Here is a 24,939-nt window from a genome sequence, read left to right on the forward strand (position 1 = left end):
GAGGGTGGCCAGGGCATCTCTGAGCCCAGAGTCAAGAGACCTTACTGAAGTGCAGGCTGGTTTAGAGGTGCGTGCAGGTGCAAAGTTGTCCACAGCCACAGTGGTGTTCCAGTATGTCTGTGTGGGGAAACCACTGAAGTATCAGGCTGCTAAACTGTGTTCTCATGCAGTCAGGATTGGGGTGTAAAAGTGCCTTTTCACTCGGACACCTGCGGGGAAGGAGCCTCAGTTTGCTTTGCCTTTGCATTGGGGTCAGCTGGCTGGACATGATGACCTGAAGTTGGTTAGGTGGGGAAGGACTCTGTGGAGCAATGTGGGACACTTGTGTGCCCTGACACTCATAGCAGCTGGCTGTAATTCTCCTGATCTAGTTGTGTTTTCTGATTTTTCTCTTCCCTAATCCACTGAGCTTTGTGGGAGTCCTCCTCTGAAGTACCTCCAAAGTTGTTAGCTCCAGGTAGCTATTGGCTGAGTGCCATCAGACCTGGCCATGCAGGGAGGGGGGGCACAGGAATGCAGGAATGTCTTGTTCCTGGGGCATTTCCTCCTGGGGAACGAAGATGGGAAGAGATTCTTGTCTGTTAAGTGATCCAAGAGCAAAACGTTTCTCCCTTTGCAGACAATGCATCGTTTCAGCGAGCTGACACTGTTATTTGTGGCTCCTGGCAAACCAGATAAGAGCTTTCTGCCAGGCACTTGCTCAAATCAGTGCCAGCCCCAGCCGTGCTGATTGTCTGTCTCTGTTGCACTGGGTGGGAGAGAATCCTTTGTGTACCCTGGCAGTAATCACAGTGGTGCTTCTGGGTGAAGGAAGGTTGTTGCCGGTCCCCTTGGTTACACAGTTGCTGATTCTGGTCTTTGTATCTCCAGGCCTTTTTATTTTCCAGAGACAGGATGCCACTTTGAAGAAGGAATTTTTCCTGCCTGGCTCTGCTTGTGGGGCTGCAAACAGCTATTTCCAAGACCTCTTTCCTTTACCCTTGATCTAAACCTTGCACGAGGCTGGTTATACATGCTCATTAAACAGGGAATTAAATCACATAGGAATGCTGCTTGCTTGATGTCTTCTCTATTACAGAGCTATGCTTAGAAGTTGAGGCTTTTTAAATGACTGTGTGGGCTTTAGCTAAGCTGTGAAAAAAGCCTTGTAAACAATAACCTCTTGTGATGAAGGCAGATCAAGTGTAATTATCAGCCATCCTATTAAAAATCTTACCATTTGGGGGCATAACCAAACTAATCAGACAATGTTGTGCTTTTCCAGATAACTAAGTGATCTTTGAGAGCGGCCCTGGGGACCAAATGCAAAATGAGCAGCGGAGGACAGTGCCGAAGACACAGAGGGCTCTGGGTCTGAGCCACGAGGATTTGAAGATGTCTGCGTGCAGTGACTTTGTGGAACACGTTTGGAAGCCCGGGTCCTGCAAAAACTGCTTCAACCCAAAGAGTTCCCATCAACTGCAAACACCCCCAGACGTGGGAACTTGTGGCGTGCTCCCGAATGGAGTTAGGATCAAGCCTGAGAGCCCTGCATTGGAAGACGAAGGTGTAAATACCCCTCCCTTCTCAAAGCCAACAATTGCTGTTAAGCCAACTATGATAAACTCAGATGTTTCTGACGCGTGGGTGGATGTGAATATGAATGCAGATTTGTCACAGGTAATGATTAATCCAGTCAAAGCATGACTTCCCGTTACTTATCTCTCCCTAGGAGTGCTAGGTATATCTGTTAAAACCGTTTCCTTCCCTTCGCTTTCCCTTCTGGTCTTAACTCCGGTTTTTAAGCTGTATATTGGTTTCTCAAAGTATCTTTGGCTGAAGCTGAATGAGATGTTACTCACAAGGCACGTGCAAAGGAGCTTAAAAATATGTTGTTTGTTTAGGAACTTCCGGATTGTAAATGAGGATGCAGGTTAAAGTTATTTTCCTGGGAAGGTATACTGGAAAGAAGTCCTGTCTGATTGCAGCCAGTGCTAACTGGATCCACGGCCTTTGTGGATGAGGAACTAAGTGTCCTGCCTTCCTAGCCCAACTGCTTGGGCTCCCAATCTCTGCCAGAGCAGTAGTGCCCTCTGGGTGTAGCGCTGCTGCCTGCCTGCAAACTGGCAAGTCCTGGTGGTTTGAGTTGATGGGCAGTTCACTCTTCTCCCGTATGAGTTGATATTGGCACTGTCCCAGCCATGTGGAGTGATGCCTGGTCTGCTGTCGCCCTGTCTGTGGCTTAGGTGTGCTCCCATCTCCCACCCTTGCCCCAGAGGAGAGTTAGGGCTCCCCGGCTCTCTTCTTAGCCTCTCATTGCTCTCTCTTGCTTCTACTCCAGGGATAAAGGGCACATGAGTGCAGGCTGCCAGCATCAGTGGGCTTTGATCTGTGCAGGCAGATTTGGCCCTAGGCTGAATTTTGCACTATGGGAGCAGGTTCTGCCACCCTGGGGCTGGGGTTTGCTTCACAGGCACCCTGCCTCTCCCACTCCCTCTCTCCCTTGGCAAGCAGGATAGATCTCCCTTAGATGAAAATTTTGAATATCTTTCCCCGCCTGCTCCCCAGTACCTACTGCTGAGTGTAGCCAAGCTGCTATCCTAGGATAACCTGTGATAGTCCATGTCTATGCTCTGGAGTCAGAGGCAGTAGTGTGAAATGAAACAGAAATAAGTCGAGGGAGGGGCAAATATTCCTTTCCACTCTGAATCTTTAATTGCATGGTGATTCACAGACAGGATGATAGGTTGGACATGCTTCTGGCAGCAAACCCACAGAAAGAGAAAGGAGAATGCCTTATTTCAATGCATTGCCATTGTTAGTAATGCAAGGATTGCAAATGGTCCAGGAAATAGGACAAGTGTAATTTAAGTAGAAAAGATTTGCAGTAGTTATTGCTGGGGTGAGCACAGAGCAAAACAGACTGCGAATGCCAGAGGACTTTTCTGTGGAGCTGGACTTTTTTCTTTTGTTGTATTCTGCTTGTTTGTTCAAAAAAAAATTCTCTTTCATATTGCATATGCACTCTCTTTGGCCCATGCAGGTCAGCTGGGGAATGGTTTCTGGCAAACACCTCCTTCTGAAATCAGGAGATGCACAGCGGATCTGCCTCGACAATTTTGGCAATGGTGGTGTGAGAAAGCCCTTCCTTCACAACCCGCCCAGCGACTGCTTGTCTTGCTGTCCTCCGAGCTACTCCATGGTGGGCCTACGCAGCCTGGAGAGTCGAGTGGAGAGAAATGTCTCCATCCACAGCCTGGTGCTTGTGGGTGAGGTGGGCAAGCAGGAGGACAGAGCCAAAGACAAGTTTGTCCTGCCGCGTCGGGGCCCCTGCCCTAATGCATCTGCCCTGGGGGACAGAAGCACTGTGAACTCCAGCAGAAACCCTTCTTCTCAAGCCAGACAAGGAGCAGCACTTCCCTCGGAGGGTGACTGTGGTCCCCTCTCCTCCAGCTTTGAAAGCGAGGGGGGTGAGTACTGTTTGATCACAGACTGCCGCAGAGAGTGCCCAGTCTTGCGGGAGCCGCGTTGTGCAGAGGGGAAGGTTGCCCGGTGCGAGAAGGAGAGCCCCGCTCCCTGCGGATGGAGGCAGCGAGATGCTCCCGAAATTCCCAGGCCAAGTGGCAGGGCGGTCAAGTTTAGTGAAGAGGAGCACAGAACTGTGAATGTGGCCTTCTGCATCACGAAAGACCAGGGTGATTCTCTCCCCTATGCCCCGTGTTCAGAGAGGAAAAAGCTGGCTCTCCACGCTGAGCCTGCTGCCCTCCCTGAGAGCACAGGCAGCAGCAAGACAGCTGCCTTTGCTTTATCCCGGGAGGACAAGGACTCTCCTCTCCCTGGAGAGCCCTCTGTCACCAGAGGCCACCGGCCTGAGGGTTCAAGCACCCCTCAGCAGGCTCTGGTGGAGCCGCAGCACTCTCGCCTTGCCTCACCACCCCGCAGTGATCCCATCTATGCTGAGAGCACCAAGAGGAAAAAGATGCAGCTGAAGGCTGTCGGTGGACAGGCAAAAGTGGAGAAGTTGGCCCATGGTACTGGCAAGGAGCAAGCCGATGGGATGTGGAGGGATGGCAGTTGGGCTTTGGGTGGTGAGAAGGAATACCAGGACTCCACCAGCCAGGTGGCGGCAAAGATAACTATCATGACAGCGCACACTGAGGATGATCACAAGACAATATTCCTCAGCAGCCCTGACTCAGCGGTGGGAGTTCAGTGGCCATGTATCAGCCCCACCTCCCACCCTGATTTTGGGACTTCATCAGCTGCCATTGAGCCTGGAGAGATTTTTCAACCACCTGGAAACGAAAACAGCCCGCGATTTCACCTGGCAGCTCCTGCCAAGACTCCAGTTACTGAGAGTCCAGCCATTCCCCCAAAGATGTCAAAAACCAGCCAGACAGGCAGTGAAGGGAACCATGTGCCCCCAGTGAGCTCCCATGTGGCGAGGTTTGGTGATGACAATAGCCATGACGGAGCTGGTGTTCAGCTGCTGCCGAGGAGCAGTACAGATACAGGTGCCTTTGGGGCATCCCCTTCTTCGTGCACTCACATCAACGGGGTCTCTGCGGAGGAGTCCAGCAGAGGCCTGGCAGGCTCATCCTATGACAGGAGGCAGAAATACTACACCCCAACATGGACCAAGCAGTGCCGGATAGAGGAGGAGGAGGAGGAGGAGGAGCGGGAGCTCTTAACTCACCCATGGGCAGTGGGAGCTGAGAATGGAAGAGCTGGTGCCGACCTTGTGGATGACGGCCCAGTGCTGGAAAGCCAGACTGGGATCAGCAAATCATCATCTTTCTCCTTTGATTACCCTAAAGACAAGAGCAATGGCGTGGAATTTACACCACCACCGCCGCCGCCGAAAAAGCAGTCCAGGTACAGCCCTGTGAGTGTGTGCGTGGCGGCATATTAACTGTTTGCAATTGGGGTGTTTGCTGCACAGATTGATTGACTAGGAGGTGCTTCCTGTTCTTTTTTTTCTTCCTTTTCTGTTCAACAATGGCCTTTCAGGAGCATGGGAGGTGACTGCATGGCTGATAAACTACTTACTTTTTTACACTGAAAAGCTGTCAGATCTTTGCAAGTCCTGGTTCGAATGCTATGCATACTTGCGAAAGCCCTTCAGGGATGCAAGGTACTGTCTTGGGTCCCAGTATTCAAGTGAGAACAAGGTCTGTGCCTGAGATGGCTGGGGTTTCCCACGTCACAGCTTCGTTCTGTCTCAGCACAGTTCCTTGATGTTGAATATGAGAGAAAATCTGGGGTCGTGAGCTCCTCTCGTAGGCGGATTTGGGCAACTGCTCTTGGTACTAATAGCAAGGGCCTCTGAAATCCTCATTTTCAGTTTGGCTCCAATGTCTTTTTGCTTTTGAGGTTAACTTCCCAGGGAGGACTCCTCACCTGCAAAGAGGTAACTGGAGCTTACCTAACATGCACTCAGGATGTGCGGGAGCCGCCTGGCTTCAGGCAGCCTTCCGCTTGCCGCTCTCCTGAAGTCAGGTTTGCAGGCAGGGTGACAGCAGGCCCTACAAAACAAATGTGAAGGAGGGAGAGCTGTCCATCAGGGAAGGAAGCAGCTCTGCTTAAGTGATTAAGAAAACAGGCTTCCGATACTTTGTGTGCATTCAGTATATGCAGCTGTGTGCATCAGAAAAAAAAAAAGGAAAAAAATTATAAAATGAAGGAAGAAAAATGTATTTCCTTGCTATGCAACTAATGGATTAGGTTCTCTGATCATAGTGGGGTTGGATGTCCTGTATTCACTTTATTGTGTGCATCAATTTTGTTACCTGGAACTGTGCATTGTACAACAGATTTGACTCCAGCTCTTTGATTTAAAAATCGAGAGAAGGGATGGATGTTCAGAGGAGAACTTGCTCTTGGGGTCCATAGTTGAGCTTATGTGTAGGTATCAGTGACCTCCAGGTTGAGACTGTGGTTGAGTTGGCCCATCCCCTGTTTTGTTCTCACATTGAATTTTCAGTGTTTTTAGGGCTGGCTAGCCCAAGGAACTAGTGTTTTAAATTGACCAAGAGGTGAACAAATTTGGTTTTGAGAGGAAAGGGAGGCTGTACTTCTTAATGCTGGGTTTCCTGCTATGATGCTACATGCTTGCTCATGTCAGTGGAAAGAAAAGGTCCACAAGCAAGTGAGCACACAGATGAGTTTTATTGCCTTTAAAATCGAAGAGAATGCTAAGATGTACTTCAGCTTTGACCCCATGGCCTTTCTCTCATGGCTGCTGCTACTTGATTTCTCCTGTCAGCCCATGGCTTGGGGTTGTATTTGCCGCATGAGGTGTTGTTGAGGCCCAGCAGAGCTGTGGCAATATGATGCTCTTGAGCAGTGATCATTTAAGAAATGCCAAGGTGCCTGCTGAAAGTCCTCCAGAACCTGATTCCTTCCCCTGCAGAGGAGAGGTCACTGGGCAGGCCGGAAGGGTGGTGGCACTCAAACTCAGCAATATGTATTCCAGCAGCATTTTCCACTTGTAGTGCTAGGACCTCTTTCTGCTTATGAAGGACCAGCCATGCAGAGCCCTTTGTCTGTCTTGGGCTTCCCTGGCAGGGCTTTGAGTCTCCTTTGTGTCTTTGTGAGGGCTGGGAGTGGAAGTGGGGGGCTACTTAATGTGTCAGGGTTGCTCCTTGGCTGGATGACTTGGACCAGCTGTGCTCCAAGACAGGAGGATGCCCTGCTCTTGCCCTCTGTGTGGAGTTACACTCAGGGATGTGGAGCATATTCTGTTCCTTGGAGGGGCTGTTTCATGCTCTTGGTGTGACTAGGATGTGCACACTGTACCAGTTGCTTCTGAGTCATCCTGAAAGCATCTGTGTGCTAGAGAAACCTGAGTGAAAGAGCGCAGGGAAACTGAGGTCGGAGAACAAGTAGCATCTGTGACTGGGACCTCTGGCAGAGCCATAAACTCTACCAGCTGGTTGATTGACGTAGGTGCTGGCATTGCTTTTCCCCCTGTGACTGTAGGCTATGTGTTGTGCTACATATATTTATCTCCTAAATGCCTCAATGCCTGCAGCTAAGCCTTGGGGCACCTTAACTCAAAGAGCATGGCCCACCCTCCGGCTACCAAACCCCTGCGCAGCCCGCCAGAGAAGCCATTTGATCAGACGGCAGGTTTTGCAAGCCATGCAAACTCAGCTGGTTGCTTTGTTTGCTTTGAGGGTGCTCTCGTTTTTGTCTCAAGTGTGGCTTCTCTGAGCGTGTCGATGCAGGAACCAGGGTGTTGCTACCTGCACGTGGCAGTGGAAGGGATGACTACGTGCACAACTGGTTAAAATCACCATAGTGGGATTGTGTTACCCTGGGCAGTCATTGCTTGCAGCTTCGGGTCATGACATGACTCTTACCTGGTGCTGGAGGAACATCTCCTCCGGTCTTCCTGAGCTGCAGCCAAATGCCTGAAGAAGGGAGGAGGTCTTGCACACAAAGATGACTCTGAGACTCTTCTACACTCTCCTAGGCCTGGGCAGTCTGTGGGCATGTGTTTGTCTGTAATGGAAGAACCACCACCGATATTTCTGTTACGCCTATGTAGTCCCTCGCGGAGACAGAGCTCATCAGCCCAAGACGTTCTCTGGTAGCACAGCTGCCAAGGCTCCTTTGGATGGATGGATGGAGGTGAAGCCAGCATAGATCTGGTTATGGCACAGTCTTGGGGGCTGGGGCTTAGCAAATCAGGGTTCATTTCAGCTTCAGGAAAGGTGTGTAATCATCCTTTTTCCTTCTAGATCTTAAGCTGTAGCAAGATACTTGATTCAATGTTGGAAAATCAATCCTGCCTGTTTGAGCTTCCTAATTAAACTTAATTCCTTATTTTAAAGAAAACTTGCATGTGCGTTCAAACTAGCTTCAAAGCAGAGAAAGAAAAGAATCTGTACATTTTGTTCACCTTGGTCCTAACAATTAAAAGAAAAAAAGTTATTACTGGGTAAATCCCTGTTATGCATTGAAGAAACTCTGGTTTTGCAGTAAGCTGTCTCTTATGATGGTGGAAGGAGCAGTTTTGTGAGTTTTGAAAGTTGGCACAAAAAGAGGAAAATAATGAATTTGTGCCTATATAAAGCTATGCTGGATGTCTTGTGACTGTTTCATCATACAATCTTTTTTTCCTTCTTGTTTGAAAGATTATAGATATTTAAGGTATGCTCAGTCTGAAACAGAATGGAAAATGAGTTGAACTACAAGAGGAAAGAGATTGGAAAGGGAAGATGGTGGCTGGTATTCCAGAAGCCAGGAAAGTAGTTGGCTATGGAAAGGGCTCACCAGGGGAACCACCATCCCCTGCACTTGTATGCACAATGATGACTTAAAGCTGCTTTGGTGTGAAATGCTCTAGCGTGGCCTTCAATTTCCTGACAGGAGGGATGAATCTTTGCTGAAATTTACATCTCTCTTATGCAGAGGGTCAGGCTAAAAGATCCTAATGGTTCCTCCTAGCCTGCAAAACCTTGACAGTTAATTTATTCCACGTGCCTCTTAAAGAAAGGAAGCAGTGATGCTGTTTTGCATCTTGAGCTGGTTTTATCATAATTAATGCCACCTTCAAAAGGCAGCACCACAGATAGCTTCTGAGACTTGCTGAATGCGCTCACATGGGTAACAAAAGTGTTTAGCGCAGCGTATCTTGACACCCGCCGTCACTGGAAACAGCCAAGCCCAGTGAGCTTGAGATGTGCCACATAGTGTGTTATGGTGCTGCTGCTGGCGTCTGTTGCCAGAGGGAACAGAAAACAAGTGTTACAAAAATCCAATGATGTTAGGAATTGGATCACCAGGAAAGGAGCCAGGTTTGCTCCTTGCTGGGCAGGTGATGCTGGCTGGTGGGACTGTGCTGTGTGTTTCTTGCCCAGAACTGATCTGAGACAGAATATTCTCATTTTCTTACCATTCCTGAGGCATTTGTTTCTCCTTGGACCTCAGTGTCAGGGTGCACCTTGGTGACAAAAGCAGACTGGCTATATGGAGCCACTGTGGCAATTGCAAACGCTATTGGATATCATGCGGGTCCCAAATTTTGATCCTTTTCTCTGTGACTGTGGATGATAGCAGAGACTTGCTGCGTTTAGTCTAGGACAAGCCAGATTTATTATTATTTTAAAAAATTAGTTAAATAATAATAACCCCCCCGAAAAAAACCTCTAGATGGAGTCCATTTAAATCCATAATTGATAATTAAATAAGTAAATAAAGCAAATAAGGGAGGGTGTGGCTCAAGCAGGAGAGAGAATTGCACTCCAGGACAAGGAGGTAATGCACCTTTTGGATTCTCCCTGTGTTTTTTGTCTGAAACTAATCAGGAATTTCTCATGCTGCTTTTGCCAGTGGATCATTTTTAAAAGGTTTTGTTTTAGCAGCCAATCTTTTAGGAGAGATTTTTTCTTTTAAAATGAAAGCCATTTGCTTTTCTGCTTGTTTCCTATCTTACCACTTAAAAAAGCGCAGAGTTGGAAATTGAAATGAGATTTGTTGTCCTCTTCACCACATGGGAGCATGCAGTCATCGAATTTTTGACCAATTTACCATCTTAATTCTGCACCCCATCTGAATTTCCCCTTGTATCTCCTGATTCCAAACCCTTGCTTCAACTTAACCTGCACTACGTAAAACCTTTTGGTACAGGGAGGAGAGGTAGGGTCCTCTGGACAGAGCTAGAAGCATTTCAAAATCCTCTCTTTCCCTCACCTCGATTTTGCTTTCCCTGCTTTGCCAGCTGGTAGCAGAAGGATAAGTACAAAACCAAGCCTCAAACGTTGTAAGCTCCTGTATGCTGCTTTTTGACCACCCTGTGCATCCAGGGGAAGATGTTGGAAGAAACAGCAGTGGAGGGAGGAGGAAGATAAAATTATCCATGTTTCATGATAGACAAGCATATGGTACAACGGTGCTTCCTCTTGTGAAATAATTATGCCCATCCATGTGTTGTGTTTGATGCTGTAATGTAGTCTGGCTCTTCTCTCTGCCACATGCTAGTTCCAGTGTTTTATTTTTAGAGAGGGTGTCCTGTTGACGTTGTCACCGGCCTTCTCCTGGCATGTGGTTTGTGCGTGTTCTCTGCTCTCCTCTGCTTCCTTCCCCAGTGGTATGATTTATAAAGCTCATCATCTCTGTTATCTGTCCAAGCCCTGTCACCTGTGCTGAGAGGAAGCCAACCTCTCCTGCTGGCACAGCAAGGCTGGGAAACCCCTGTGATGGGGCTGCAGAGTGGGTGCTCCTTGTGATGGGGTCTCTGCATGGGGGCGAGATGCCTTCCAGCATACTCCACCACTGCCAACAGGCTGCACGTGTGATGGCCACTGGAAAGGGGCAAGTGGGAGCCTCGCAGCTCTTGCATCTGAGTGGTCTTCTCCCACTCTCAGCCTCTCTGCCCCTTGAACTTCTGGAATGTAACCAGGTCCATGTGCCAAATCTCAGGCAGGGAATTCAAGCCAAAGGCATGCCTGGAGTCCAAGGGATCCTTGGGGTGATATCCCAAGGCATATGTATCTGCTGTGGTGAGGGAAGCGATGGTGCCCACCTCTGCTCCCTCTGAGAAGTGCAAAGTGCTCAGCCAGCAATGCTGGAGTCCCACGGCAGTGTCAGGTGGGACCCCGAACTGTTAAGAAATGTGAAATTAAAAACAAGTCTACCATTCAAATCTGAATCAAGGGAAAGACAAAGCATACCCTGGTTGGAGATGCAATGTGGAGCATTTGCAATGTTACAGAACTCCAAACTAGTTGGGGTTTTTTTGGTTGTTTTTTTGGTGTGTTTTTTTGGTTGGTTGGTTGGGTTTGTGTTTTTTGGGGTTTTTTTACAAGACTACTGTTTTCAACCTTGACTTGTTTTAGGCAGGACTGTGGGAATTGTGTGGAGAGCCAGCTGGATGAAATTGTTTAGGGTGGGAAAACGGGGGAATAGTGAACAGGAAGTGTTGCTTGAATATGTCAGTGTGTTGCATGGAGGGTGTTGAGTAATTGCAGTGTATTTAAAGTTGCCGGAATAATTTGCAGAGCTGTAAATCCCATCCTTTTAGGTTATTAGATTGGGAGACTGACTTTTGTGACCTGTTCTTTAGGCACTGGCACATAGGGAGGATCTGGTGCTGCTCTTGAAGTTGCCAGTTACATTTAAGGTGCTGAGCACAGATTTTTTAAATAGGGGAGAATTAACCACTGCTACATCTTTCTGAAGGGCAATGGAGCCTGCAGATGTTAGCAAGCCAGTGGAGGGGCAATCCCAGTGATTTCTTCAGGTTTAAGATGGGTTGATGCTCTTTATTTCCAGTATACTTTGGTGACAAGAAGGAGATGGAGAACAGTCACCTGTGCCCTTGCAGTCATGCATGGTGGAAGGAACACCAGCAAAGCTGGGGGAGTTCAGGTCAGCTGTAAGTCAGGATTCCCACAGGCTGTTGCAGCAATTGGGGTGGAATCGTTCAGCTCTTGGGGTGGAATTTTACTGAAATGGGGGAGTTTGGCCCTAGCAAATGTTTTCAGTAATTCTTTGGTATAGTGGGTAGTATTTTAATCTGTGTAGGCTGCAGCCTGGGCTTCAAGCAGCTCATAGGAAAAGAGAGAGATGTAAAGCGGAGAGGGTGATGTAAAGCGAAGGTATTTCCAGGCGGTAATAGCTGGCCTGGCTGTAACATCTGAAACAAGAGCAGGATGTCGTTTAAGCAGCAAACAATTTCTATTTCGGTGTGCCTATTCAGGAACTGCATTTTACATAAGTCACGGCGGTACAGAGAGAGGAAACGGGGCTCTCTGTACATCTGACTTCACCGTGCCGCTGAGCTCAGCGGACGCGTCAGCCGGCTGGGCGCTGGCAGACGCGGTGTTGCACCCAGGTTGCTTGGAGGAATAGGTGTGTCTGCATGGGGTGGACCTTGGACCTCGCCGAGCAAAGTCCCATCTCTCTCTGAGTGCGGGAATGGTAAGGCAGCTCTGCGGATTTGTGTTTAAGCAATGGGAAGGAAACAGAAATGCACCAACTTTTCTTGGGGGTGGGGGAGGCAGGGGAGGAATATGTTAGAAAACCTCTCATTTGTGCAAATCGAGACTGGCTCTCTTGCAAAATCTTCTTTTCTTATGGATTCAGACGCTTCCTTGATTCTTGCCAGGTCAGGCAGCACACTGGCATGGGTGTGCATACATGCCTCTTTTTCCCTCAAATTACTAAACGTTAAGTGTCTGATAAAGTTGTAGGATAAAGATATATCTTTATTATTTTTAAAAAAAAGTATTTCAGTCCAGTTGGTTGCTTTCAACAGCGTTAATCATAACAGAGCTAAAAACCTCAATGCGTCTCTCACTCTTTCTATTTTTTAACTGTGACTTGTGCGGTGCATTGTGAAGTTTTGTCAGTCATCCCCAAGAAGGTTGCTGTGGTGAATTCATCACTGGTGCAAGACCAGTGTCTCTGCTGAGCTATACCTGAGGTGGTTTTTAGAGCCGTATTTTCATCAGCCCCTGAGTATTTTTAGACTGAGCTGCTGAGGCAAATGAGGAAGTCTGGCAGAAGTTTCTTCCGGGCTTCTCATACACTCTGCTCTCCATGTGGTGGTCTGGACACAAGAGTAAGTGCTTTGTCTGGATGGGGAACTAAACATTTCTCAGTCTTCAAATAAAAATCGCTCATGGCTTCTGCTGTGCTTGGGGGTTTTGGAAGAGGAGGGATCCTGTGTGCGTGAACAGGGTGCCACGAGAAAACGGTCATGCACGTCTTTTGTTTGTCTTTCTCAGCAGCCGTTCAGCCGTCTGATTAGGAAACACTGGATACCTTCCGGCAAGATAGCTGGTGGAAGTCCTTTTTCTTTTTTACAAGTCTGCCACTAACCTTTTCACATCGCTAATCAATAACATGTTGAATTTTGTCAGCAGATTGGCAGCTTTACTTAAAAAATGTTTACAAATAACCTTCATTTGCTGGTCAATGGAGGGTCTGAATGGTACCAAACCTAGGAGTGTTTGTGCTCTGATGTGTTGCCCGATTTCAACAGCTTCTACTGTTTTCCAAGGAGCAAAAAATGAAGAAAATGCAGGGGAAATTACTTATCTTAGTAAAAAGTCCTGCTTGCCTATAACTGATCACTTAAACTGCGACCTCACAGGTTGTAAGCCCAGTTTATGTTTTTATTTATTTATTTATTTAGATGGAAGCTGCATGGAAAACTGTAGGTCTTACATTAAAAGTTGCGGATAGGTCCTGAGTTTGGGAGACGCTTTCTGCAGAGGCAGAAGGTGCCGGTTGTTATTGTAATGCACTGAGGAGACAACAGCTGCTAGGGACAGACTCATCTTCCACTTACGCCTCCACCATGAAGGAACTGGATTCTGACACCCAGCCTCAACCTGCCCTTCTGTAAAATGGGAGGAGTGATGCCACTCCCTTCCCTTGAGAACTTCACTGAAGGCAAACAGTGGTGGGTCCCCACTTCCCAGTGACGGCATGGTAAAGGGCTGCACAGTGTCCAGATGGGTGTGCAGGGACCAAGCTAAGGCTGCTCTCAGCTTGAGTCTCCATGCACAAGTGCACACAGGTTATCTTTTGCCATCTGTCTCTTGACTCTTTCTCTCTCTCTAGGCATGCTCTGAAGATGAACCCGAATAACGCTGAGCTGGAGAGGGTCAGCAACAGCTCTGCTGAGAGCCTCAGCCCACCTTTCAGGACCGTCCACGTCAGCTTCACAGCTGGTTCCAGTGACAGCCTCGACTCAGATACCCAGACTGGCAGCGATGGCCGTAAGTGACCGTCAGGTGTGGGAGAGGTAGTGTTGGACCTGAGGAAGGAGTTACCTCCATCCTGAGTCCCGTTGCTGGGGAAGCATCTTCAGAGCAGGGATCATGAGAGTCCCATCACATAGCTCCCCCAGCAACCCTTTGTCTTTCTACTTTTCCTATCCTTCTGCTTCTTGATGCACTTAAGAAGAATATCACAGAGTCAGGCCAACATCATGGGCTTTTTCCTCTTTAATTTGGCAAATGCCAAAATCATTAATTCTGTGGCTCTCCTCTTGTCTGGATAAAACCTCCATCCTAAAGCAACTGTCCTTATCCTGCTTGTGCCTCATACATTGCATGAGGTCACAAGCAGGCCTGCTGCAGAAAGTCCTCCACAGATTTGAGGATTACTACTTGTGGTAGAAGTGTTCTCTCCCTCTCATTGTGTTCCCAGTTATTTCTTGAAGAGGAAAAAATCTGCCTGCACTCGTTTAACTGAGCTTAAAAAATACTTACTATGAAGTCACTTCTCTCATCAGTGCGTAACTTAGACATGCACTAACGTGTTCAGCAGCTCAGAAAGTATTTCCTTTGCAAAAGCAAACTTCATGTAGTGGAAGTTCTGTCTTTCCAAGAGCAACAACGTTCAGCAATAAAATTAAGAGCCAGAGCTCTGGAAACTCCATTTTTCCACCACTAACTCGGAATCTGACAGTGAGGCCATGCCAGGAAATTGTAGAGGGGAAATAAAACTCACAGATCTTGGAACTTTACTTGCTGGGCACAGAAGCAATTTGCTGTCAAAATTACACGGGACAAGAGGATTTCTCTGCCTCTGCTAACAGAAGCAACTGTTTCAGCCCATCTCAGGAAAGCTGAGTTTTTAGATGAATAGCCCAAATGCAATTTTTCTTGCTGATGCATGCAAGAAGCTATGCAGTCAGTCACTGAGTGGGGTGAGCTCACATTAATTGTCTATGCTGTCAGATGTTAAAATATGAAGGAGGGGAAGCTTTTAAGCCCTTGACATGCAGAAGGACTCCACACTGATGGTGCAGAGAACCGTTAAGCAAGTTGTGAAAGGGTTTCATTTGTTAACCTGTGCTTGGGGCAGAGCCCAGCAGCACATAAAAGAAAAGGTAAGAGCAGTTTGGCGCATGTGGGTTAGGCGTGCAGACTGGTTGCCAAAGCTTCCAGTGCTGATGTTTGTTCTGTAAGACTCTGTCTGTCAAGTAAACCTTGCCTCTTGAAATAGGGATTCAGCTGCGTGTCCTGGCAGAGGTGCCTCTGTTAAGTTGCTTTTGGGCTGCATGCCGAAGAATTTCTCTTGGCTGTATCCTCTGTCAAAGCCCCTTGGACAGGAGTGGGGAGAGATGCTGCACTGAACCATCCCTGCCTGTGGCTTTTGACAGTGTTTTAACGGACGGGATCTTTCCCGTGGACCAGGCAGGTTATGATGCAGATGTCTGGGTTTTTGCTAAAGCTTGGGGCATCTCTTGTTGAGCCATGGGCTGCACAGTTAGTTAACTGTGCAGCTGGAGAGCAGCTGAAACTGGAGAGCAGTCAATTGCTTAGTGACTGGGCGTCCCATGTGGGTAAACACCTGGGGCGAGGGTCCAACAGGAGTCAGATAGCTTGGCACCCCAGAACTGGGGCAAAAAGAGACGTGCTGATTCACAACATTTCCTACAGAGCTGTTTGTGAGGATGTTGTCAGAAATGGGGTGCCGAAACTGTTCATCTTCTGTAGAAGCCAAAATCAGTGCTGCTCATTCCTGGGGTGTCTCTCAACACTGTTGCTTGGGATGAGGTGTATTACAACAGGAGAGTACAGGCAGCCTTGGCAGGGGAGGTGACTAATGAAAATTGATGTCATGCTACCCAACCCTGGTGGGGAGGGATAGGGACAGATTGTGTTAGTATCCACTCTGGTAGCTGAGAACTAGGGGACCTGCCCCACCTCATGTGGTCCCAGGTGGTGAGCAGCTAACAGGGACTGCTGCTCTGGCACAGCTGGTACGGCTGTGAGCCGCGTGTGACACTGCACAGACACGCCAGGACAGGCTGGGAGCTCGGGGATCCCAGCCCCTGCACTTTGAGGTTGTACGTGAGAGCTGGTGAGTCACTAGGGCTGTGACTTGTGACAGAGACAAGCGCCTGCTGCAAGGTGACATCAAACCGCCCCAGGGCATTCCTGCAGGGCAAGCAGAAAGCCACTGCGAGGAAGTGCCTTCTGGCAGCTAAACCTTCTCACTGGCAGCCTTGTGAGAAGGAAGGGTGACTTGCTATCACTCTGCAGCTTTGGAAGCTGGGTTCAAAGAAACCAATAGATCCCACTGTCCGTTGGGCTTGCTTGGAGAAGAAACCCCACCGTGCACCTTTCAAGATCTACACTTGCATGCAAGGTGTTAGCAGAGCTTGAGTTTATCAGGAGTCTGGCCTATCATTCAAGTGATGTAGAAAATTCTCTGTAATAATTAAGTCTTTTCTTTTAATTTTCCCTGCAGACCCCTCCACTCTGCATTCATTCTGTCTCCATAACCTGAAATTATTGCTCTTTATTTCAATTTTTTTTTTTCCACTCTTCCTTTCCCCTTCTTCCATGACATGCAACTGGATTACCTGTCTGCAATCTGGCCTGGGTAGGAAAACAGCTGCTACAGCTGCCTGAAATTAGCCAGCTATCCCAATCCTCTGAGCAAAGAGCTCTGGCAATAAGCTGGGGGAGAGGCCAGATTTTTTCGGGAGGATGGAAATTGCCAAAATCCCAGGTCTCGCCCCATGATCCTTACCTGATGTGAGGCAGAGAGACAAGTTCAGTACACCTCTTGGGCTGCTCTGGTCACACTTAAGCTGGGGCTGTGTAGTGTGAGTCACTCCTTATCACGCCATGTTGCTGAAGCACTGGGTGGCAGTTCCCAGGGGAAATGGGCTTTGTTTAAGAGATTGTCCTCGTATCCCTGAGTGCTTCATTTTTACCTCTCAGTGCATCACATCACATCTTAAATATTTACCCGCTACTAGCTTTTTACTACTGTGTATGCAGTTCGTAGGAGAGTGGTTTTGTGGGGAGCGTTTCTCTAGAAGTCGGGTTGCAGCCTGCTTTGCAAACCTGCTGTATTAAACTGGATTAAATCACTAACCACTTCAGTGAAGCTTTGCAGTCATGAAGAGATGAGGGCTGTGCACTGGGTTTTGATGTAACCTGGCTTGCTGCCCTGTTCCCTGGGGAGGTGGCCTGTCGGGGTGGCAGGGACAAAGAATCATAGAATAGTTTGGGTTGGAAGTGACCTTTTAAAGGTCATCTAGTCCAATCCCACTGCAACAAGCAGGGACATCTTCAACTAAATCAAGTTATTCAGAGCCCCATCCAGCCTGACCTTGAATGTTTCCAGGGATGGGGCATCTACCACCTCTCTGGGCAACCTGTGCCAGTATTTTACCACATGGAGAAGGACCTGCACTCCCAGCCTGCAAGGGCCACTCATGGCATCTTCTTGTGTGTCACTGTCTCCTAGGGCACTCGTCTGAGCCGAATCACTCGCCCCCTCCAGCTGAGAGCCAAGTGTTTCCCTTTGTCGCTTTCCTTACTGCCTCCGGTGAGGATGGTCCCACCTCTGCCTCCAGCTGCCCGCCCCCTCTGCCCCAGAAGAAGACAGTCAGTAGAACCGTGTCCTCCCCAGATGGCTTTTTTGGGGGACAGGCGTCTTCAGGTGCTGCCAGCCCCCGGCTGAATGTCAGCCACTCGGAAAGCAATGTCTGCCGCCAAGAGGAGCCTCCCTTCAGCCACCCCAGAGCTTTCTCCTCCTCCGAGTCCCTGGAGAAAGGCTCCAAAGGAAACAGCTACTGGGGCTCAGCCACTGGTAAGAGCACAAGGGCTTGTGTCCCCAGCAGAAACCTCCAGTCCCTTTCCTCCTCGCAGCTCAGTGTGTCCAGCCAGGTGTCATCAGGCTCCAGCCTCCAGCTCCACAACCTCCTGAGCAATATTGACAGCAAGGAGGGGGTGTACGCCAAGCTGGGGGCCCTCTATGCTGAGTCCTTGCGCCGCCTGGTTGCCAAATGTGAGGACTGCTTCATGCGGGAGCAGAAGAACGAGCTGCGCTTCAGCGAGAACAACTGGTCACTCTTCAAGCTGGCGTGCAACAAGCCCTGCTGCGATTCGGGGGATGCAATATATTACTGTGCCACCTGCTCCAAGGACCCTTCTACCACCTATGCTGTGAAGGTAAGCCCATGCCCAGGAGGTACCCAGGCTTCTCATAGAAACATAGAATAGTTTGGGTTGGAAGGGACCTTCAAAGCTCATCTAGTCCAATCCCCCTGCAATGAGCAGGGACATCTTCAACTAGATCAGGTTGCTCAGAGCCCCATCCAGCCTGGCCTTGAATGTTTCCAGGAATGGATCTTCTATCGCCTCTCTGGGCAACCTGAACCTAATCTCCATCTTTCAGTTGAGAGGAAGAGGCAAAGAGCTGCAGGGTCCAAGGCTGTGTGGAGTTCTGTAGCTGAGCTGGGACTGTACCTTCGAGCCTCTTTCTCCCTGTTTCTGGTGTATAGGTTTGAATGAAAGAGGGGGAAGCAGAGTTAATGGTACACCTTTGAGAAGCACCATCAGCACACAATGGCCTGTTTTCTCTGCTTGTCTTTCTCACAGGTGAAGTTTGGCAAGTAAAGCCCTTACAAAATTGCCGTTTTTCCCATACCCCTTGTAAAGGTTAATTTAGAGAAGCAGTTTCTGTTGTAACAAATGCCAGTCAGATGCTTCTTGCTGCAGACTAGTAGGGTCTGCAACCCAACCTGTTTATCTCTAAAAAGTCTTTGTGCAAATACTGTGTTGTAAACTCAAAGGTATTTGCCTCTGATGACATAAGCTGATGAAAGGCTGTTCAAAAGACAGCGTTTTTGCCTCTGCCTGCCTTTTAAGTGTAAGGTCTGACGCAGAAACCATGTGAGTGCTTATATGGTCTTGAAACCACAGGCGTTGTTAAGATACTGCAGGTCTCGATTAAACAATGTGAGGCTGACCTATACATACTGTTAAGGTCAGGTCTGGAATTTTTTCCTGTAATTCTATAGAATCCATGTTTGAAATGGAAACTTGAGGTGCAATAGTTCAGCTCTTTGAAACCTGGGTAAGTAAGCTTATCCAACCCATTTCATGCACATCCCATGGATTTGGGATTCTTTACCCATGTTACTACTTGAATACAGAGCCTTTGATTTCTATTCTGACTTAACCCTAGGGCATCTTGTTGCTGCTTACTCTTCAGCTTGTTTTCAAAACCTAAAGTAGTTCCCAAAAAAAAAACTGTCAGAGATGCATTAAGCAAGAAAAAAAATCTCTGCCGAATAGTTTCCACCATTATGAACCCCAAGGGGATGCTTTAGTTAAGTGGCAGCTTTAAAGCCAGTTGATATCCTAAAGGAAGTACAGTCAACCCAACAGGGAGGCTGTAAATAACCAGAATGGAGTTAGATGGGATCTTCTACCAATACCCCTAGTCCAGCAGTCAGAGCAGTAGCTTCTCTTGCCTTTTATACCTAAATACATCTTAACTTTCCTCCTGAAACCCAAGAACTGCACGGTGACCTGCTGTGCTTCTTTTCAATCTGTGGTTCCCAGTGACATGCACGCGCCTTTGCTCTTGCATGCCATGTTAGGTGGGGTTCAGAGGCTCACCTTTGTGGCTGAGGTGCGTGAATTCTTGCCCAGGCATGAACAGCACATTTCAGTCTCTTAACGGGACTGCCTTTGTGTCCCTGTATGTGATGTGGTCTTACTCTCTGCCCTTGGTGTGCCGCAGAGCACCTTAACAAAGCCAAAAACACTCTGACAGGGCCATACTCTGTGCTGGCATAAAAGTGAAGTCTTGTACATGTTTACACACGTGCACATGTACACCTCCTGCAGTCTTCCCGTGTGCCATCTCCCTTTTGGTAGCCAAAATAGAGAATCATGAAGCTTTACAACTGGCTGACTCCTAGCTGTGCCTCCTGGCTTCTGGTACAGATTTTCTGACATGAAAGAGATTACGGAGTTGTAGTTACAATTAGACTTGGAGAGCTCTAAATGGGCAGACAATATGACTTGAGCCGAGGAGCCTGCTAAGCAGCAGGAGCCGGAGTTTGGGCTGTGCACAGGCAGACACGGATATGGATAAAACAGTTAGAATGAGCTGAGGTTACATGAAATAGCTTTAGAGGAATTAAGCCAAGATATGCTCCATGTGTTGGCTTCTTTCTCCGCGTAAAGATGCCTGACTAAATCAGGTTCAGGCTCCTACTTGGAGCTTGCTGCACGGAGGATGCCTCTGGTGCAGCCAAAGTCACGAGGAATGGCTGGCCAGGAAAGATCTCCCCATCTTTGGTTGCAGTTATTCTTCCAGAGACTCCTCTCTTGCAGGAGTTTCTCCCCTTTTTCTAAGGCTTAGACAGCTTTGCTATGTGGGGAGTAACAAGCAGGCTGGTTCGGTAGAGGGCTGGAAGGTCTCTTCCACCTTTGGCGACCTTCTGTGTCTTCCTGCAGTCCGCTGTGTTAATCTGCAGTCTGCCTAGCTCTCCAAAGCTTGTCCTTCCACAAAATAAGCATGCAGCCATGGCAGAGTATTTTTGTTTAGAACAGAAAGGACAATAAGAATGTGAAATGTCCCATCTCCACAGTATGATCTCGTCTGAGTGAATTACCTGCAAATGCCTAGATTCAGACCCTTGCTAGAGGAATACAAAAGCAGCCCACTTTTCCAGCTCCTCTCTATTCTTGCATTTATTTTAACTCGGAGGCAAAATTGATTTCTTGTCTGATTTTGCACGCATGCTGTGACTGGCAGTGGCATGCTTCAGGGTTTGAAACCTTTTATGCTGAGTTTCAGCCTGTTGCTGATTCCTGTGGGTGAGATATAAATACATTGCTAAATAAAAGAAAAAAAATTGTATAATAGAAACGCCAGAAGGCCCCATAAGCTAATGGATACTCCTATAATAAACCTGGGTTTGAGTTTGTTTAGTCTTTAATGCAGTCATAAAGCTAAAATACAGAACAAAATGAAATAAAAGTCATGTGGGTTTAAGAGAATCCAGATTATAAAATGCTTTTTCCCCTCAAGTTTGCTGCCCCCTCACTGATTTGTAAGCCTGTTGTTAGCTCCTACTTTCTCTCTGGTATTTTTTCCCTGTGCTGATGAGTACATTAGCCATTGGTCAGGGATTTGAGAGTAGTTGCTGAAACAACAAAGCCAAGTGGTTGAGGAGGATGTGAAAGTGGCTCCAGGGCTTAAGACCAGACAAGGGCTAGGTGGGAACAAAGTGCTCTCCAAACAGGGCCACCCTCACAGCCACGTCATGTCACAGGGGGCCTCATCCAGGCAAGTGTTAACCATCTCCAGAAACGGAGGCAGCACATCTTCTGCCACTGGCTCTACTTTTCCCTCTGCAAAATGTCCCCTGGGTTGCAGGGGGGAATCTTGATGACACCCATGATGTAAAATCTGTGTCGCTTCTCTTGGCAATGAAACAAAATCTCTGGAAGTTACTCGTGGGAGGGCTATCTTCCTCCTCCTCCCCTTCTGCAAATACTGGGCATTGCCTGGCGAAGGAAGCATGCCCAGAAATGCAACCCAGGCATCTGGTTGCTAAGGTTGGGGTGTTGCAGTGCGAGAATGATCCTCAAACCAGGAGATAGTTTAAAGTACTAAAGAGATCAATGTGCACCCTGCTTCTACTGATGTCTCCCTTAGCATCTGCAAATCTCAGCTTAGGAACCTACCTCCAAACTTCTGGTCTCTGCCCTGTCTCTGTCACTGACTGATGAGACTTTTCCTTTGGTCTCTCCTCACAGATTTGTAAAACCCAGGAGTCCAAGGTGGCTGCTTCGTACTGCAGCCCTGCAGTGCCAGTCCACTTCAACATCCAGCAGGACTGTGGGCATTTTGTGGCCTCTGTCCCCTCCAGCATGCTGCTGGCCTCAGACATGGCGAAAAGCATGCCTGGGGATAGCCTCCATCCCTCCCGCACTGCCAGCGAGCATGACTGCGTGGTGGTCATTACGCGGGAGGTGCCAAGCCAGACCACTGCTGACTTCGTGAGGGACTCAGTGATGTTGCACCAAGCCAAGCCTGAGCTGTATGAACGCCGTGTTTGCTTCTTACTCCTCCAGCTCTGCAATGGCCTGGAGCATCTCAAAGAGCATGGTATCATCCATCGTGACCTGTGTCTGGAGAACCTCCTGCTTGTCCCCTGCAAGCCCCCCATGAGCTGTGTGAAAGCCAAAGATGACAAACACTTACCCCGCCTCATCATCAGCAATTTTTTGAAGGCCAAACAGAAGCCAGGAACTGGAGACTCCAAACTGAAGAAGAGTCAAGCCCGGCTGGCCCCGGAGATTGTGTCGGCTTCTCAGTACAAGAAGTTTGATGAGTTTCAGACTGGTATTCTCATCTATGAGCTGCTGCACCAGCCCAACCCCTTCGAGGAGAAGGTGCACCTCAGAGGGCAGGAGTACAGCCCTGAGGACCTCCCTGCTCTGCCCACTCTGTCCATCTACTCCCGGGGGCTCCAGCAGCTGGCCCACCTGCTGCTGGAAGCGGATCCCATCAAGCGTGTGCGGATCACGGAGGCCAAGCGGATGCTGCAGTGTCTGCTTTGGGGTCCTCGGAAAGACCTCACCGAGCAGCCCCTTGGCCAGGAGGAAGCCCTGCGCAGGGTGCTGCAGAACTGGGTGGACATGAAGCGTGCCCTGCTCATGATGAAGTTTGCTGAGAGGGCTGTGGACACGGAGCGTAGCATTGAACTGGAGGACTGGCTGTGCTGCCAGTACTTGGCGTCTGCTGAGCCAGCCTCCCTGTTGCACACACTGAAATTGCTGCAGCTGCTCTGACCTTGGCTGCGTCTCGGAGGCAGCTGAGGGCTCCTTGTGGCTGAATGTACCCAGCCCCTTTACACGCGAGAGGCTTGAATCTTATGTTCAGCTCCTGCCCCGCACTCCCACCAGAGTGCACAAGACACGTTTAGTACCCTCAGCACTGTTAATTTGGGAGCGGGCAAAACTGGGAACCTACCCCGAATTTGGGGAAATTTTTTTTTTTTTTGGTATGATAAATCTGTGGACTAATAAACTCCTGCCTGCGTGTGTGCATGTTCCTAATGAACACAATGTACTTGAGTTGATTTCTGTGCCTGTGGGACAGCCCTTTGATCCCCACCCCTCCTAAAGCGTCAGAACTTCTATGCCAAGGAGCACCACCGCTCTCCAGAGCGGGCGGCAGGGACGAACGGTTGGCTGCTTCTCTTGGGGAGCAGAAGCAATTCACATAATGTTCCTTTGCAAGGGAGAACCAGGAAGGGATTTCAAATTCACATCTTTTGTGGGCTTTGGCATCCATTTTGTTTCTTGCTTTAAAAACAAAAATACTGCTTGTTTTTGTGTATCGGCTGTATTTTCCACTGAAGGCAACACTATCAGCTGCCTATTACCTTAGTTAGATACTAATATAGCATGGCTTTCCTGTCTAGTTGTGCAGACTGTTGATTGTGAAAGGGTGAGAGAGAGCTCATGAGGTTGATGCTGCATGCTGGGAATTACCCCTTGTAAAGTTAATGAAATGGAAAATCCCCAATTTGCCTCCAAGGCCTTGGGGGGAAAGTCAGGGCCAGATGCTTTGCTTTCTCCATCCCTCCACCTCCCTCGCTTCACCTGGTAATTCACCTGTCCCTATGTCTAGCATTTAACCTCTTTATTGGAAGATGAGCTGGCGTGTAAAAGGTTGGGGCCACTTGCCTGTGATCTGGAAGGGTCCTATTGCTGCTGGTGTTTGAATTGGAAATGAATATGGCTGGGTGCACTGCAAACATGCTTTTCCAACAGATGTGATGTAAGAGCAGCGCGATGGAAGAGGAAGAAGCTGGCTTGGCTCCCTCCAGCCCCTTTCCCTCCATCCAGACATACAGCAGCCACCCAGCCTGGTAGAGAGGCTGTGCTGCTGCACAGAAAACCTGATTTTCTAAAAGGTTGTGGGCTGCTTTTATTCTCTTTCACCTCAACAGGAGGCAAAGATGAGCTGCCTTGCTCCTGGCACCAGTTCTGCAGCCCTTGGAGAACAGGTAGGTTTGGGACACATGGAGAAAGCCCAGCATCAGCTTAGCTGAGACAGGAGGTCACTAGCTGAGCTACCCCACTTCCAGCTCAAAATGGGGTGAAATTTGTGAGCACTTTCCTCCAGCCTTGATTCACTTCCAGATCCAGCCTGCTCTCTTGGGGGAATTTTAATTCCCCAGGGTTTTTTTGACACTTTATACACTTTCTGTGAATCTTTTCCAGGCTTCTCATCTGGATATTTTTTTTTGTTGTTTACCTGTTTGGCTATGGTTGCTGCTGATGGGAGGGGATGGTTCCTTGGCTGGGCACCCATTAGCAATGAATTTCCCCTGATTGCCTTAGGGAGGAGGCTATGCATGTCCCTGCCTGCTGAAAGAATGTGGGATGGCTCCATCTGCGGCCGTCGGGGATTTTTTTATACACCGGCTTTCTTGCATTTGACTCTGGGGTCCACTTCCCTCCAGCACAAGGGGCAGGAGCCTTCTGGCTTGGGAACTGCCATCCTATGAACCGTCCTGAACACATCACTGTGTAAAGTCTGGTCCTGGCTTGCTCTGTGTAGTCTCACACGGGCCAGTAGAGTGATGAAACAGCTGGAGAACCTGCCTGAAGGAACCCAGCATGTTTTTCAGAAATAAGATGGAGATGAATTGGTTTGTAAGCATGGATGTAGGGAGGAAGTTGGCAGCAGCTCTGCAGGACAGCACTGAAGGAGACAGGGCATGGCCAAATTCAATTTGTGCTGGTAATGGGGACATAATACGTGGGGCAAGTGGCTTGCAAAGCTTGGGTACTCAGCAGGACTCAAGAAGCAGCCAAACATCCAACCAGCCCACATAAACCAAGGATGGATCCAATTTGCATGTTGAGTTTCAGTTTAGCGACAAAAACTGATCCAGGTATTGACATAGGGCCTGCATGGTGTGGGATGTTAACCTGATCAAAATGCTTTCCCTTGAGTTTGGGTGCTCGAGACTGGTTCTGGTGTCAGTCCTGGTGCCCTGCAGCAGCATGCCCAGCAGACCAGAGGACAACAATAGTCTTGTAGCATTTTCAGCTATATTATTTTGAGATGTGGTGGTTGGCTTCTTGCTCTCATATTAACAGGAACTCTTAGCTCCATGCTTTCCTGATACTTTCCCCTATGGTAGCTCAG

The 24,939-nt window shown here is 48.5% G+C and overlaps 1 protein-coding gene across 1 annotated transcript; it reads left to right on the top strand.

Moving 5' to 3' along the window:
* The first annotated feature begins 1,302 nt into the window (after window positions 1-1,302).
* PRAG1 (PEAK1 related, kinase-activating pseudokinase 1) lies at window positions 1,303-22,629 on the top strand. Its single transcript, XM_065634436.1, has 5 exons — window positions 1,303-1,659; window positions 3,023-4,854; window positions 13,558-13,715; window positions 17,212-17,918; window positions 21,528-22,629. The coding sequence occupies exons 1-5, from the start codon at window positions 1,303-1,305 to the stop codon at window positions 22,563-22,565; spliced, it is 4,092 nt and encodes a 1,363-aa protein (XP_065490508.1). The 3' UTR covers window positions 22,566-22,629.
* Window positions 22,630-24,939: the final 2,310 nt, after the last annotated feature.

Source organism: Caloenas nicobarica, chromosome 4 (genome assembly GCF_036013445.1).
Source record: "Caloenas nicobarica isolate bCalNic1 chromosome 4, bCalNic1.hap1, whole genome shotgun sequence".
In the NCBI taxonomy this organism is placed as follows: domain Eukaryota; kingdom Metazoa; phylum Chordata; class Aves; order Columbiformes; family Columbidae; genus Caloenas; species Caloenas nicobarica.

Coding starts and splice junctions, on each gene's coding strand:
- PRAG1 (XM_065634436.1), top strand. CDS start 1,303: ATGCAAAATGAGCAGCGGAGGACAGTGCCGAAGACACAGAGGGCTCTG. Junction 1,660..3,022: donor TGAATGCAGATTTGTCACAG/GTAATGATTAAT, acceptor TGGCCCATGCAG/GTCAGCTGGGGAATGGTTTC. Junction 4,855..13,557: donor CCGCCGAAAAAGCAGTCCAG/GTACAGCCCTGT, acceptor CTCTCTCTCTAG/GCATGCTCTGAAGATGAACC.